This window comes from Populus alba, chromosome 8 (genome assembly GCF_005239225.2).
Source record: "Populus alba chromosome 8, ASM523922v2, whole genome shotgun sequence".
Lineage (NCBI taxonomy): Eukaryota > Viridiplantae > Streptophyta > Magnoliopsida > Malpighiales > Salicaceae > Populus > Populus alba.
The window spans coordinates 3,610,208-3,627,108 of record NC_133291.1 but is presented as its reverse complement, the minus strand read 5'-3'; the positions used below and the strand labels follow the sequence as shown (position 1 = coordinate 3,627,108).

The following is a 16,901-nucleotide window of genomic DNA, read 5'->3' as shown; positions in this document are numbered from 1 at the left end:
ATACGTGGCTAGAGGCTATACATACTCCCCTTTTATTTAATATGTATGTTTTGTCTGGTTAGTGCTAGATAAACAAAGTTTTATCAAAGAGTGTTATATGCATATAAGTTATACAATGATTCTGATATATTGGGTCTCTTGTGCTTCAGGCCTAAATAGAGACTGATATATCTTGAAAGTGCACTGGGCAACAAGGATAACCCCTGGACTCATGTTTATAGGGTCCTCCATGGAGACTATTGGGTCAGGCACTTTTCATGAAACCAAGATCAAGGTTTACTGAATTTAAAAAGATATAATTTATCTAGTCAAATCTTAAATTTATTTTTTAGAAATCATCAATTTAAGTGTTATAAATTTTAAAATCATTAAAAACTTATATAATTGTTAATTTTATAATCTTGAGGGATTAGTTGAGATATGTATAAGCTAATACAGACATCCACATATAAAAAGAAAAAAGAGGATCAAGGTTAGCTACATCCATATTGTATGAAAGTTTGTGGAATTTGTTCAATACTATCCTCTTGACATACTATGTGGCCAAAATCAATAGTGTCTTCACAAACTATGTGGCCTAAGCGAAAGAGGCTTGAATAAGGAATTTGGTGGCAGTCCACTGATGTAAAGTATGTATTAATATCTTACGAGTCCCAAGACTCTTCACAAATTAAAAGTGAATTACATTTGGAATTAATTAGGATGTCCGTTGAACTTTGTGGACCAACCCTCTTAAGCTTCTTCTATCCACTTACTTTGTCGGTAAACTATTATGAGGAATATTCACGAAATTGAATATTTTTAATTTAAAATTTAGATTTTGAACTCATTAGAATTGTAAACCTTGGGCTGCAAGCAATTTCCACGTAGATATATGGAATTTATTTGGTGCACTGACCGTGACATGAAGCATACCTTCCTAGACTTTCTTAAGCCATTTTTAAGATTGTCGGGGGAATAATTTTTATTTTTATTTTTTAATTTAGAGGCATTCATTTACAAAACCAAATATGAAAAGGAAAAGACATCACATGGTGTGGTCTGGTGCGTCCCCACAAATGTAGCCTCTTTCATAACGTTGCAAAGACCGTATTGTCCACTTCTTTTTAAAGTGCTGTCGTTTCCGACCGATCTTCGATGTCCGCCTTTTCAGTTGGAGGTAAAGAAAAGTGTTCATCGTTTGTAGTTAACAGCTATTTATCATGCAAAGCAGCAGTTGCTAACCTCAATAGCACTGTAGAACGTTCATAATTAAAAAAATAATCATGGCAATATTAAGTTATACTTCAAACTATATGATTCTACGAAAAGTTAGAGATTATGGGTTTAGCAAATGATATATACAATCACCTTGGATGTTAGATTGTGATCATCTTTGATTCCAAGTATTATAAGATATGATTTGCTTAAACGGTATAAAATATATAATCGACCTTTTGACTTTGATACATTTGTAGACACAGAGAATAAGATAGCAGTAGACTCTTCACACGGTGCCTTGTCAAGAATCAAGATTAACTTAAAGAAACAATGAAAACAATTATTTGAATAATCCAAAATGATTGACATAACTCTCTCTTTTTTTATTATTATTATTAATATAAATACATGGATCAGTTTGTATATACTTTAATTAATTTTATAAGTTTTAAAATTAATAATTATGTAAGTTTTCAATGATCTTAAAGATTATAAAATTCAAACTAATAATTTTAAAAAAATAAATTTAAAATTTAACAAGTTAAACTTTACTCTTTAAAATTTAATTGACATAACTCTCGATGCTATCCTGCGTGGTTTCGTTTTTACTTACAAAAAAAAAAAAAAAAAAAAAAAAAAAAAAAAAAAAAAAAAAAAAAAAAAAGGGTCGTCTTCCACAATAGAGCAAGTTGTTCTGGCTCCAAAACACCCACAAATTCCAAATGTTATACTATATAGTTATAATAATATTAATAACCACTGGGTGAAAATCAATAATGACAGTAAATAGGAACGCAAAGTTGTTAAGTCACCATCTTCAATACCATGTGAAACCAAACCATAGTTCCACTTCACCAGCAACCTCTCGGAAATCCCCCCCTCCCTGTTTTTCCTTTCCTTTTCTTCATTTTCAAACCAAATGTCTACATAACATAAACACATTACCAAAACCGTACCTCAATCCTCTTCAACTTCACAGAAAAACCAGAGCATCCTCTGTTTCACAAAGGCCAGCCTTAACTCTCCAACATGTCCCAAAAGCTCGCACTTTTCTTGTTTCTCATTTTCCTTGCAAACCAAAACCATGTTCTTACACAGCTTGATGATCTGTACTTCCAAGGATTCAATCATGTTAGAAACAACATGAGCCTAAATGGTGCTGCTGAGATTGAAAAGAATGGCTTGTTGAGTTTAACAAACCATAGTAAAAGCATACTAGGCCATGCATTTTACTCGCATCCAATCAGGTTCAAGAACTCTACCAATGGAAAAGCATTCTCCTTCTCAACTGCCTTTGTTTTTTCTGTTGTCCCTAAGTATCCAAATCTAGGTGGTCATGGCCTTGCTTTCACTCTCTCTACTTCAAACGAGCTGCCTGGTGCTTTTCCGAGGCAGTATCTGGGTCTCCTCAATAGAACCGTCACTGGTAGCTTCTCCTATCACATTTTTGCAGTTGAATTTGACACACACAAAGATTATGATTTTTTTGATATAAATGATAATCATGTTGGTGTTAATATCAATAGCATGATATCAAACAAATCTGTTCCTGCTGCATATTTTCTTCTTAATTCAGAAAAGGAAGAATTGGATCTCACTAGTGGTCATCCCATTCAAGCATGGGTTGATTATGATTCAGTCAAGAATCAATTAGAGGTTAGGCTTTCACCTTATTCCACAAAACCGATTTATCCTATCTTGTCTATTGATATAGACCTCTCTAGTATTCTCAATGATTCTATGTATGTCGGTTTCTCTTCGTCAACTGGTAAGCTCACAAGCACCCATTATGTTCTTGGATGGAGTTTCAGTGTAAATGGGGAGGCTAAATCTTTCTCTATGTCTTCTCTTCCTTCTCTTCCTGAGACTAAAGATCTCTTGGTACTTGTTGTCTGCGTCTCTGTTGCATCTACTTTTGTCATAATCTTGGGGATTGCTGTATCCTTTTATCTTGTTAGAAAGATTAAAGATGCGGATATGATCGAGGGATGGGAGCTACAAGTTGGTCCCCGCAGATTCTCTTATCAAGAACTCAGGGAAGCAACAAGGGGTTTTAGAGAAAAGGAGCTGCTTGGCTTTGGTGGATTTGGTAAAGTTTACAAAGGAACCCTGCCAAATTCTGGCACTCCAATAGCAGTGAAGAGATTTTGTCACGAATCTAAACAAGGTTTGAAGGAATTTTCGACTGAGATTGCTAGTATTGGCCGTCTCCGCCACAAAAATTTAGTTCGTTTACTAGGATGGTCTCGCCGACGAGGTGAACTGCTGCTTGTGTATGATTTCATGCCTAATGGGAGCTTAGACAAGTACATATTTGAGGAGCCTAAAACCATTCTCAAATGGGAACAAAGGTTCAAGATTGTCAAGGATGTTGCTTCGGGCCTTCTGTATTTGCATGAAGAATGGGAGCAGACTGTGATTCACAGAGACATAAAGGCAGGGAATGTGTTGCTAGATTCCGAACTAAATGGAAGACTTGGCGACTTTGGTCTTGCCAAGTTATATGAGCAAGGCTCAAATCCCATCACCACCAAGGTGGTCGGCACATTGGGTTACTTGGCACCCGAGCTGACAAAAACAGGAAAGCCTTCAACAAGTTCAGATGTGTTTGCCTTTGGTGCACTTTTGCTTGAAGTGATTTGTGGAAGGAGACCTATCGAGCCTAAAGCACTGCCTGAAGAGCTCATTTTGGTAGACTGGGTATGGGATAAGTGGAAAAGTGGTGCAATTCTTGATGTAGTGGACCCGAGATTGAATGGCGAGTTTGACGAGACTGAGGCTGTTCTTCTGCTTAAATTAGGGCTAATGTGTTCTAACTATGTCCCGAAAGCAAGGCCTTTAATGAGAAAGATTGTGAGGTATTTGGAGGGAGAAGTGGCATTGCCTGAGTTGGTTGCTGCCCCAGATGTCTATGATTGGGAAAATGCTGATGCAAATACTGATAGTGGTGATGTGTAAGGATTATATGTATTTTTATCCACAATCATCATAATTGGAGAAGGTCAGCACATGATCTTCTGGTGGCAATTACGCGGATACTCGCTTGCGGATTTAGCTCCTCCATTTTCTGATGGAAATGAAAGCAGGTAGGTAGCCATGGTAAAGAGAACTAAATTAGCCCTTTTTTCTGTTTCACTTTATGTTTGGCGGTGTAGGGTTTTTCTATGCGAGAGATTTAGTTTTCTTTTTTATTGACAAGGATCCCCAAATGCAGGTTGTAAATTTATAAAGCACAGGCATATAGATATTCCCATTGCGATTTGATTTCATAAGAGAATATTTTTCCGCTTCTTTCAGTTTTTAATTTTTTACTATGATGATACATTGAACGTCAAGAAAATATACAAGATTCCCTTCATTCCTTTTATATGTTCACGCAGTTGAATTCACTTAAAACTTTATATAAAATTATAATTCCTACTTGTTGGCTTCAATCCTATTCATACATACGGCTATTCCATGATTCTTGTCTTTTAGCTCGATTACAAAGAAAAAGAAAGGCTGCATTATGCAGAAATCAGTGCAAGTTTTGGATGGAGTCAGAAATTTGTAATGCAAAATACCGATTGTACAACCTTATGGAAAAGGCAGCATTTGATTGTTTAGTTTGGCTAATCACTCTCAAGTTTGCAGAATATAAGCGCTTTAGTTTAGCATTCTGGACATGAAAAATATTGATACGCAGTCTATCAGGAATCTGTGGTCTAAGAACAAGAATAAACTATTGTATGCCAAAACATTATAGTATGTTTCTTGACAGAACAAAAAAACTATAAAAAATAAGTGGATTATGCCCTTAGGTGTTGATTGCCATTAGATTTGTGTCCAAGTATTATCAGATATGTTTTGCTGAAGGTGTCCTCGCATATTCTCCTATCAAGAGCTAAAGAAAGCAAAAGGTGGTTTGAAAGACAGGAGCTACCTGGCTTTGGGGGTTTGGCAGTTTAGAAAGGAACTCTGTTATTTTGCCGAATCTGGGGCTAATGCGTTCTAACAACGTGCCCAAAGCGAGGCCCACAGGGACTCGGAGGAAGGGATGTCTTTGTCCGAGGTGGTTGAGACTTGAAACCCTGGATGATTATGATGTAAAAATTTACAATGGAGATGGTGATTGTAGGAGTGAGCGTCAGGGTTATTTTCGATCATCTGCTGCGTTGACATACTGGGACAAGGTCAGTACGGTCACCTGGAGATGGTCATGGAGATATTGATATTGAACTTGGGTTAACTTAACCTCACGCACTTTCTGGTGGAAATGGAAGCAGGTAGCTATATAGTAAAGAAACTGATAGCCCGCTCTCTCTTTTTTTTGTTATAATTTTCTTTTTGGGGATCTTTATTTTGTTTCATTTGTTCCCCCCCTTGTGATGAGATGTTTAGTTCTCTCCTGTGGCATTCTTCTTCAATCCTTCTTCTCCCGAAGGTAAAATTGTTTGATATAGAAGCAGCGATGCCCTCGCTTCTTGTATTTGGGCGCACTGTTTGAAGATAGAGGACATGGGATAAAGAAAGTCTGTAAGACCGGTGGTAAGGTGGCGTTTTTTCGATCGGAAACGTGTCAACCACCATAGTCAGCATATCCCTTTTACTCTCAGCCATTTGGTAAGAAAATTAAGGCTGTGTTATTCTCTATCTATCTTCACGTCACTCTCAACAAGCAAGAAAATAACTGTCCTATTCACTACATTGTATTATCTTGATTCACTTGAATAATATTACTCTCATCGGAATTATTATTAGGAAGAGTATCAATATCATCGTTCAAATGTAGTACCTTCATGAGGATATGCAATGAGATGGGAAAGGGCTACCGGGAAGTTGGTCGGCCCTCAGCCCTCAGTTCTGCTACCATGAGAGAAACCCTTTCATTACCTGTACTATCAATAAAAATAAAAAACGAGCATCCGTTTCTGTAAGATCTTTATGGATCTCAATCTTTTATAAAGTATATTCCAAAACTGGTCACAAGGCATTTTAGTGGGACGGTGTGTGCGCTAATCAGAGCAGTTCCAAAAGCACCTAGCGACTTGATAGGGATGTTTTACCATAACGTTGGCTTTTATTTTTTCTCCTTGGCGATATATATATAAAGTCAATTGCATGATTAGTGAGTGGGGTAGGGATGGGCAAAACAGTCAGTGCAGATCCAAAATCAACCAGAAACTTGAGTGGGTGAGTTTACTATGCTGTAATGTTGAATAATGTGTAACTAGCATTGAATAAAAAGCTTGAATTTGCAAGTAAAGCAGAATAGTCAATGGCGCGCTGCACGTTGCTTCCGTACATAGATGAATCAAGGAGAACACGTAAAACCAATTTCTATTATTTCACGTGTTCTACAGCACAAAAAGATGAGAAATGTTAAGAGGTTTGATAAGCTTAGTATTCAACCTTTTTCTACAATAATAGAGGCACTGCATACGTTACTGCGTGGAATACCAAAACAAAGCATCCGTAACTGCAGTTTAGGTTAAAGGGGAACTGTCTCAGTCCTCGGACGCAATCACAAAACCAAATCGCCAAGTCAGAGTTACCCTAAATGCCCTGTAATAGCAACCAATACAAAACTAAGAAGACAAAAGCAAGCAAAGGATGGAAAAGTTACCTTCAATATATAGCTGTTGATTGACATTTTGCTTTGTTTCTGTTTCTCTGCGAGCCAGTTAAGCGTCTTTGAAGCTTTTAGACCTGTCGAGTTGCTGGCAACATAGGCACTGCTTATTTACCCAGGAAAGTTGAAGCTGATGCGTTAATTTGGTCCAAGAATATATCATTATCAGGGATAAAAAGGCACACCAAAAGAATGTTGATGTGGAAAATTCTACATGACTGAGAATCAATTTTAAAGAAAATTAAATTAAGGAAAGCATGCAAAGAAACAGACATGAGTTCTTTAATGGCAGCTCATTGAATATCATCATGCGAGCTGCTATTCAAGTTCTCCTGTGGCATGGTCAATTATTGTTCTGCCACGTGAAATGAGCACCCACTATCTGGCCACCAAAAAGGTTGAACAAAGTCCAGCCAAAGGAAAAGGAAAACAGAGCAGACATGGTCTGAATCCAATGGACATGAGTACCAATCTCAAGTGGAGTCTTTTCCCCGAATAGAAATTTGAGTGTTGAAGTTACTTTCAACTGCAACTGTAAAATTAGTATCAAACAAGCCAATCATCACCCATCAAATTCTTCAACATTTCGCCAATTGGACATCGCATAAATCCACTTTACACGGGATCACATTTACTTTGATCGAATTACATAACTCTATACTTTGTGATAGATCACATTTAAAGGTCAAGCCTCCAAAGGAGCACAAAAGAAACCCTCATGGTTTTCACACATCTTCCCTGCTCTTCATCCAAATCTTCCAGGAGTCAGAGTTGGTTCAAGTCCATAATAATGAAGATTGGTAAACACCTTCATCATTTATGTGGTGTGTTTGTTTTCTATAAAGTATTTTTCAAAAAACTACTTTTCAAATTTTTTTATATTTTTTTGTTATTAGAAAAGTTGGTAAACGAAAAAAACTTTCTTAACTTGGTTTCTAGAAAAGTTTTATCCTTTTATTTTGGGTAAAAAATAATTTCCACAAGTTATGAAGAATTTAAAAATATCATATTATTTGATAATTATATCAAATTTGATCCTCAAACTTTTGATTGATATATATATTTTGTTCTAAATATTTGTTTTTCAATTTTGATCCTCATTTTATAATTGATATTTGTTTTTCCCTTATTATTTTTTAATTAGAATTTTTTATCTATCAAATTTGATCCTTATTTTTTTATTAGTACTTATTTTGTATGAAATAATTTATGAAATATTAATTATTATTAATTTAATTTCTTCATCTTTCAATTTTTTTATTTTTTAAATTTAATTTTTATTATTTTAATTATTATTTATTTTATTTAAAATAATTTATAAAATTATATATTTTTTTAATTTCATTCTCATTTAACTTGTTAAACCCATAGTTTTAAAACCCGGACCGGCCCGGCGGGTCGACCCGGGACCCGGGCATGGAACCGGTCCGGGTGAAGGCCAAAACCCGCTTGGGATTTGGCCCGGCCAAACCCGGGTGAGACCCGGTCACTTTTTTTTTATTTTCCCTGTCAATGAAAACGACGTCGTTTTCAGCTTTCTAAAGTGATAAAAGTCACAAAACGCAGAACGGCTGAAGACTAAAGAAAGACTGATGAAGAACGCACCAAAATCATTAAATCAGTAACCTAATTCCTCTTCGAAACCCAACTGAGGAGCTGAGGGGGCAGGGGACGTCGAGCCATGGAATTGGATCGAAGATTCTTGATCAATTCACGAGCAAAAAACTGAAGGTGGATATGGATGTGAAAACGAGCATTGGAATTGGTGTTGAATGGGTGAAGACAGGGTTGCTGGGAGTGGAAGTTCTGTGTGGAGGTGTAACGTTGAAGGAGACCAATAATGAGATGCCAAGATGTATCATAAGTACGCTTAAATGGTAAGTCTTCTATTTCTTTCTGATCTTTATTTTTTAATTTGTTCGGTGAGAGTATCGATTCGATGATCTCATGTTTCTTCTACCTTTCCTTCCCCTATTTTTTAGAATGCACAAATTAAACTTTGGGTTTGGTTTAGGATTTGATTAGATGATTGGTAACTTTGAACTTCAAGCATGATATAGTTATAGATTTTGAGAAACGATAATGGCCACTTCTGTGTGATGATATCTTTGGAACGTGTTGTGAAAGTGGTTACTATGAACTTTGCACAAGAAATACTGGTAGATGAGAACATTATTCTTTCAGGTTATATATGAAGATCTCCCATCAAATTTATGTGCAATTCGAGACTATATTAAGAAAAGGTAATCCAACAACTCTTCGAAAACAGAAGAACATGGACAATATTTGAAGGAATTGGATTCATCCAGAGGTGACACTTATTACGAGCACATTATGGCAGTTCAGCAGGTTTCTGATATCAGTAACCCAAATTCACTTAAACAAAGACCTAGGGTCCTGGGATTGCAACGAGATATTGATGTTCTTAAATCTGAGCTGCTGAAGTTCATTTCAGAACATGAGTAGGAAGGATTTATGCCCATGAGAAAACAACTTCGTTTGCATGGTAGAGTAGATATTGAGAAGGCCATAACACGAAGGGGTGGATTTTGAAGGTGAAGACTCTCAGGATACACATAAATGGCTCATGAAATTTAAAGATTTGGACATTAATTGGGTTGATTAATTATGTAATCTTCTATTAATCTCCCTCTGTTTTTAAGCGTTGTTTTGCCAGAGAATTCCTTTGATAACCAGATATGTGGTCCTTTTTTTCAATGATTTAGGGTAGTGATAGGAACTCCAGAACCAAATCCTTTACCTTGCTCCTCCCTTCACAGCAATTGGAATGTATCTTAAAATTAACTGTTTAACAACTATGGTTACAATAAAAAAAAAAATTTCTATATCTTCTGTTTATATATTTTTTTTTTTATATAGTTTTTTTGGGTTGACCCGGGTTAACCCAAGTCAACCCATCTGACCTGTGACCCGATCACTTGACCGGGTCAATGACCAGGTCGGGTTTCAAAACTATGGTTAAACTTTAAAAATAAATTTATGTATAAACCATATTCGTTCATCTATCAACTGAAATGCACTATTCTCTGACATGAAAACTGTGGCCAATCATATCTTTTTTTCCCTTTCACTCTGATAGAGACCAGTCTTCCCGGTGATTAGTTTTTTACACTTACGATAGTCCTAATCCATTCCATTTTGTAATTGTGTCTAGTTTTGACAACAGACTCAAGTTAGAGATCTCTGCTGGAGTGGCAAACTGGTGATTGTCCTAAATTCTCCAGATAAGACCAGTGTACCTTGGATGCTTTTCTAGTGATCTGCTACATTGATTCAACATTCACCCTTTTTTACTCGATTAAAAATCTCATAATCATGGAACCCTGCAAGTTCACCAAAACAACTACTTTAATTGAAAATAAAGCTTCTTGAGCAACGGTAACTCACTAGAAAACACAGCTTCTTTAGTAGCATTTGGCACATAGTTAGTAAGCACCTGCACCTAAGTCTTCAACTTCACTGTGTGAATTTCCCCAGAGCCTTGCATCATCAGATGGTGGATCAACTGCCATCCAATTCAAGGTTTCAAAGTCATCTGAGCATACTTCGTTTCCCTTAACCCAGTCCTCCAAAATACTATTGCTATCACATGATATAGGAGGATCCTGTTCTTCATTCTTATTGACCCTGTAAGAAAATTGGTAAGCAAGGAATTAGCCTTTTTTTAACCCAATTCTCAGTATCATCTATTAGTATTTAAGGTTTCCATCAGTAAAACTAACATTTTTCTTATTCGCAAGTTGCACTGAACAAACATGAGATCGCTGAGTCGATGACGCTCCAGGCAATTCCTTGTATCATGCAACTGTTCAAACAGAATCTGGCTTCGCTTATGCTCAATCAAACTGCAGGTTTGACTGAGAATACGGATGGCCACACGCACTAAATTTGGGCAACTTCCTCCATATGTTGACCACCATTCAACTATGGCACAGTGCAAAAATCAGATTGCTATATTCCAATAGGATGAAGCACTACATATAACACATAATTGTTTGAAAAGAAAAGAAAAATTAAAATTAAATAAAAGGTAATTCCTGCATCTAACATGACAAGAAGCCATTTGAATCAACTCAATGCATAATGGCCACTAGTTTGGTCTAACAGGTCTGGAAGCCCCCACAGGATACAATATACACAAGGTTCTAGCGATGATCCTGCCTAACATAGAAAGTGATGTATCTAGTGTTTTAATCATATATACCAAATGAGAATCAATATGTGTAGATGTAGGGTGGCTAAAGCAAAATTTTATTCAAACTCAGATGCTTCTGCTCCCAGACTAGAAGATCTGAAAATGCATGTTATCTTACTATCAGAAAACTAACTCCTAAGGACTCACCAGGAAGCATAGTGTCCCTAGCTCTAACAGCCATCTTCCTCCAAAATCACCAGCAGCATTCTTGTAAGAGTTTACCTCTTTGATGATTGTATCTTGGACACTTAAGTCAGGAACGAACTTTTCTATGAAATCATACATCCCAGACCGAATCTCACTGGGAATATCTCCTTCAAAACTATAAGAGAACTTTGGATTAAGGTAGAAACCTGCAACATGAAGAGGGAGATTCCAATGTTGTTGCCACCAATGGTCTATGGTATTCCAGTAGACAATATACTCCTCCCTCTTTATAAGTTCTTTCTTAATTGCTTCTTTAGCACGATAGATTCCTGCATAAATATACCCCATTGCAGGCCTCGTCTTGCTCCCAACTAGTCTCAAAACTTGCAAGAGAGGATTTGTTAAATGGGTTGTTAGAACACATGATGACCAAAATGACTTGTCACTTACCAAATCTAGAATTTCCAGTCCCTCAGGTTTCTTTGAATATGGGCAGTCCACCCACTCCTGTGAAGTAACCATGGCCTGCAGATTATGTTTAAGATCAACCATTCGCTTCAATGTTCCAAAGTTTGTGGAAAAACGATTGATTCCTGGTTCTACAATATCATTTCCAAAAGTAAACCTTTTCATCATATTCAAAACCACACTATGATTGTATACAAATCTTGTAATAGACCTAGCCTGTTCAATTACTGAATTGATCCGCTCAAGTTTTGCAAAATCCTCAAGTATCAAATCTAGACAATGAACTGCACAAGGAGCCCAATAAAGGTTAGGAAAAGTACCAGCCAACCTTCGTCCTGCAAAGATATATTGCTCTTCCATTCTAGTAATAACTTGTAAGACATGTCCTACTCCAATTTCTTCCACTACTTGCTTAAGCAATTCGTAAAGAGCATCAGGCAAATTGATAATATCAGATGCATCTACAGATTTCAAAAACATCACTCCTTCAGGACAATAAACAAAAATGCTTATCAGAGTTCTACCCATTACTGTGTTCCACTGATCAACCAAAACAGAACAGCCAGTCCTTGACTAAGTTGCCATTTGTTTATCAACATCATTCTTCACTTCTTCAACTGAATTCTTCAATACCCAACCTCGAAGGTCATGACATGAGGACAGTACAACCTCTGATCCTCCTAAAGCAATTGCTTCAACCATTGGCTGAAAATAAGCCGAGTTCACAGCGTCCAAAGAGGCCCCAATGTCATACAAAAACCTCCCTATTGCCATATGAATGTGCTCGTTCGTTCTTTAGCCACTAATAACGGCATACCAATACTCGTAACAACAGCTTTAGCATTTGCAACAGAACCTCTGCCTCTCCCCCTCCCCCTCTTCTCCCCACCCTTGTTTCTCGTTCCATTTTCTCCACTATCTGACAAGCTTGAACTAGGGTCAATAGCATCCGAAACCCCAATTAACTCCATTCCAGTATTAACATCATCATCGAAAACCTCCACCTCCCTAGAAACCGGGTTTAAATTCGTTATCTCCTCCGCAATTTGTTGCTTCTTCCTCTTCTTAACTACAACCCCATCTAAACTTTGTTGCATAAGAAGCCTAACATCCGGCGGGACTTGTAAACAAGTTGCAGCATTACCCTTTTGACCAGCTAAATGTTCCTTAATCCTATGGATCCCTCCACCTTTAAATATTTTGCCACAATACACACACTTTAACTGCACTCTCTCTCCATTCTTAAACATTTGACAATGCTTCCATGCCCGGTCGTGTTTTTGTGATGTTATCGGTATTGCCTCCAAATCAGAACCCATTTCAACAAACCTCGATAATCAATTACCACTAAAGCTTAAATCTTTCTATATCTTTATACCTCAAAACTCATAAAAATATGAACTTTCCCCGTGTATCTCCTTAATTTCAACAAGACAAGCTAAATCAACACAAACACTTTTTTCATAGACAAAGATTGTAACATTTAAAGACAAGAACTAAAGACGTGAAACATAGGAAGAGAGGATAATTGATCTTCCTTGTGTTTTGACTGTAGGGTTTTTGTGGGTTTTTTTTTTTTTTTTTTGAGAGAGAGAGAGAGAAAGAACCGAGTGTTGAAATGGTTCTTATATAAACCGAGTATAAGGGTTTTGATGACCGGTTAGGCTTTGGAGGGAGCCGAATTATGTTTTAACTACAATCAGGTCGGTTCTACCAGGTCATCCAGTAAAAAAAAAAAAAAGGAACCGGTTGTGGTAAAGAAAAAGCCGGAAGTCCCACTGTCCCTGCGAGAAAGCCGGAAACGGTTGGAACAAAAGGAAGTGATAAAACTAGACCGACCGGTGAGTGACTCTGGTTCATGTCGGTTACGTTTCTCTGTTTATGAAGTCCACAGGTTTCTCTTCGTTTGTTTGTTTTTTTAATTTTTTGATGGTACAAAAGGTTTCTCCCGAGTTGTATATCGTTCGGTTTCTTTCCTTCTTTTTTGGAATTTAACAGGGGAATTTTCTAGACACAACTTTTCTTATTAGATTTATGAAAATTGTTGGACATTTTTCAAATGCAAGTCTTCCCTGTGAATCTTTTTTTTGTTAAAATATAAATAGCTTAGCTTGGATTGTAGGTTAAAACATTTCTTATATTATTAACCAGAATTCGAGATTGCCATAAAAAAAAGCTAATTAAATAAAAATAATAATTTATGATATCCTTCAATCATCCAATATGGACCTAACCAAAACCAAATTCTCCCATAAAAATAAAGAAGTGGAATCGGACAGCGAGGGACAGAAATCCGCAACAAATTGACCAGTTAGGATTTGAGGCCTCCGTAGCCCCATGTGAAAGTGAATTTTCCATCAAAATTTGAAATTTAATATCCCAATTCATTTGTATCTAGAATTTCTGGGATTTGAAGAGTTGCCGAGTTTTAAGCAACAAATAATTACGCTGTACACTCATACTTGAGAGTGTAAGGTTTACCTACGCTTAGATTATGAGTTATTGATTGGATGCGTTTCGCTTGTTAATTTGCAATTTCGTATCCATGCTTAAACTGAAAACGAAGAGTCAGGTAGCCAAGATTTTTCACCATAAATTAAATTAAACCCTATATGTTTACTGATTCCTTACAGTTTCTGCATTAAAGGAAACCACATTCATTGCTTTCTTGCAGATGGAACTGAACTCATTATAGTAAACAACTGCAAGGACAGCATATGGCTGGAATCCCAGGCAATGCAGGTCATATGACTCCCAGGGAAGGCGGCTTCCATCTCTTCGGAGGAGAACAAGCAGTCATCCAACTCCCTGACGAGTGGTCAGGCAGAATATGGCCGAGAAAAGTTTGCTGTTTTGATGAGAACACTGGCAGTGGTTCATGCAAGACAGGGGACTGACCTGGTCTTTTACAACGTAGAGGCATTGGTGTTGTCTCCCCAGCAACTTTAGTGGAAATGACACTCGGGACTTCAAAATCTGCCTTGCATTACTATTATGAGAGTTTGGTTGATGGATTTAATGTCCCAGTTTCTATGATGCCTGTTGGTGGTGGTGTAGCGTGTAGAATTGCCGCCTGTGAGACGGATTTGAATGTCTGTTGCCCTTCTACATCGGTTGTAAAACGGCAAGGGAAGGTGGCTGGTTGCAAGAGTGCATGTTTGGCTGCAAAAACTGATAGGTATTGCTGTACTGGGGAGTGTGCAAATCCGAAAAGTTGCAAGCTTACTATATTTGGTCATCTTTCCAAGGTAATTTGTCCCAAGGCCTATAGCTTTGCCCTTGATGATGCTTCAGGGCTTAAGACTTGCAAGGCTTCTCGGTATGTCATTACCTTCTGTCCTCCTAATTAAAGAACAGGAATCCATTGGAGGGGAAGCATTGATTATGTATCTTGATCCGTCATTGTTTACTTGATTTCCAGTTATGAATGGTGATTAGAAGTTTGCTTAACAAGAAAACAAGGTGTGAATTAAACACTTGATTGGGACTGATCTACTGATGTAATTTCGGTCTCCCTTTCTATTTCCTCTGCCTCAGCGTTTCCCAGGACGTTCTTCATTTTACATGCTGGTATAGATATCAGTTAATTTCCACAAATCAATCCCGGGTTGGCTATCAACATCCAGAATATTTGATGATCAACCATCGCGCTGTCTTAATCCTTCCCTCCTCCTCCTCCTCCTCCTCCTCCTCCACCACCACCACCAAGAATTTCCATCACCATCCTTTCAAATCATTCACTTTCTAGTCCGAGAACAAAAACCATCCTCCCTCCAATGTTTTCTCTCTCTAAAGTTCGTCTTCAGCACAAGAATGCAATCATTCCAATTGTAAATCCTTTAGCACACATCGAATGCTTGCCACTTCATCAAGATAGTTTGGTAAAGAAAAACAAAACCAAGTGGATGGAAGGATGACTTTTGTCGTAAATTTTGAAAGTTGAAGCTTTAACAGCCTTTTCTAACGTCGCATGATCCATGTGATTAAATCATTGGGTCACGAGGAAGGGTCAACGTGACTTGCTCGTTGAACCACATATAGCAACAGAAGAACTTTTTCTTTTGAGAATTGAAGAGCCGGGAGAAGCATCTTTGCTTTTTTTATTTATTTATTGTTTATGCTAGTTGTTTTTGTTCATCCCTAGTCCAAATTTAGAAAAAGAAAATCTAATTTACATTTATATTGCTTTTGTTTTTTCAGATAATAAATATTGTCGAATCAAATTGTGCATCACTAAAATTAAGAGGGGTGTTTTTAAATGTGAAAACAATTATTTTTTAAAGTATTTTTTGCTCGGAAATATATCAAAATAATATTTTTTTTATTTTTTAAAATTTATTTTTAACATCAACGCATTAAAATGATTAAAAATCACTATAAAAAATTAATTTAAAGTTAAAAAAATCAAAATTTAACCAAAAAACAAGTTGAAATTTAATATCAAACACCCCGTAAATCTTCTTATACAATCTTAAAAACATTCCTCTCAAATGAGCATGATGCATTTTGAATAAATGTGCCTTTTGAACCCAAAAATTCAAGTAAGAAAATATACATCTTCAACCATTTGAAGTTATATACATTTATATAGTTTGAAATACAAGCCATGCACTTAAGAGAGAAGGAGGAAGAAAATAGATTTTGTTCTCTAAATTTACAAGTACTGTCTATCTTTAGAGTATGGAATTTCTCATCATTCTCCTATGATTTTAAAAGGTCTTGATTTTACTTCTAATCATTAAATAGCTAATCAACACTAATAATAAGCTAACTTTTTAATTTCTAAATATTCATATGACATATTAACATATCTATACGAATTCCACAGGCTAAAATGAGAGGAAAAAAATACTTAAAAAGATACAAATTATGAATATTTTGACTTGGTAGTTTAAGAGGCATGTTCAATTTCTTGATTTTTTTAGATTCAAATTTGAGTCAGCACCTTAAATTTATTTGGATGCTGATATAAAAGTGCGCCTTTAAGATAAATTGAAATAAAAAATAAGATTTCATAAAAACAATTTAAAAAATTAACCTTAAATTAATTTTTTTAATATTTTGAATTATTTTGACATGTTCATTTCAAATATAATTTTTTAAAAAATAAAAAACATATATATTATTTTAATACATTTAAAAAAAAAACCTTTAAAAAATTATTTTCCTACTATAAAAATACCCTTTCTCTGACGAGTAAAAAACTCATTAGAGGTTGTACGGGTGACATTATTGAACCATTCGTGTACCAAGCAAGCA

General features: G+C 36.3%; 1 protein-coding gene and 2 pseudogenes across 4 annotated transcripts; 2 read left to right on the top strand and 1 right to left on the bottom strand.

The window, feature by feature from the left end:
• Positions 1 to 1,966: 1,966 nt before the first annotated feature.
• On the top strand, positions 1,967 to 4,490 carry LOC118052273 (L-type lectin-domain containing receptor kinase S.4-like; annotated as a pseudogene).
• Positions 4,491 to 8,385: 3,895 nt separating this feature from the next.
• On the bottom strand, positions 8,386 to 13,259 carry LOC118052274 (uncharacterized). 4 transcript variants are annotated; one of them, XR_012170485.1, is made up of 4 exons: positions 11,625 to 13,259; positions 11,175 to 11,557; positions 10,555 to 10,756; positions 8,386 to 10,459 (listed from the first exon to the last, which is right to left on the bottom strand). XR_012170485.1 is itself a non-coding variant. In XM_073410814.1 (4 exons), exons 1-4 carry the CDS (start codon positions 11,206 to 11,208, stop codon positions 10,106 to 10,108), a joined length of 477 nt encoding a protein of 158 aa, XP_073266915.1. In that variant the 5' UTR covers positions 11,209 to 13,258; the 3' UTR covers positions 8,386 to 10,105. The 4 variants fall into 4 exon arrangements, 1 of the variants encoding a protein (XP_073266915.1); XR_012170484.1 differs by having other exon boundaries at positions 11,175 to 11,699; positions 11,963 to 13,259; XM_073410814.1 differs by having other exon boundaries at positions 8,386 to 10,155; positions 10,269 to 10,459; positions 11,175 to 13,258.
• A 928-nt stretch (positions 13,260 to 14,187) lies between these two features.
• Positions 14,188 to 14,992, top strand: LOC118052383 (thaumatin-like protein; annotated as a pseudogene).
• Positions 14,993 to 16,901: the final 1,909 nt, after the last annotated feature.

Coding starts and splice junctions, on each gene's coding strand:
- LOC118052274 (XM_073410814.1), bottom strand. CDS start 11,208: ATGGCTGTTAGAGCTAGGGACACTATGCTTCCTG. Junction 10,757..11,174: donor TAGGGACACTATGCTTCCTG/GTGAGTCCTTAG, acceptor ACTGTGCCATAG/TTGAATGGTGGTCAACATAT. Junction 10,156..10,268: donor AGTTGAAGACTTAGGTGCAG/GTGCTTACTAAC, acceptor GTGAACTTGCAG/GGTTCCATGATTATGAGATT.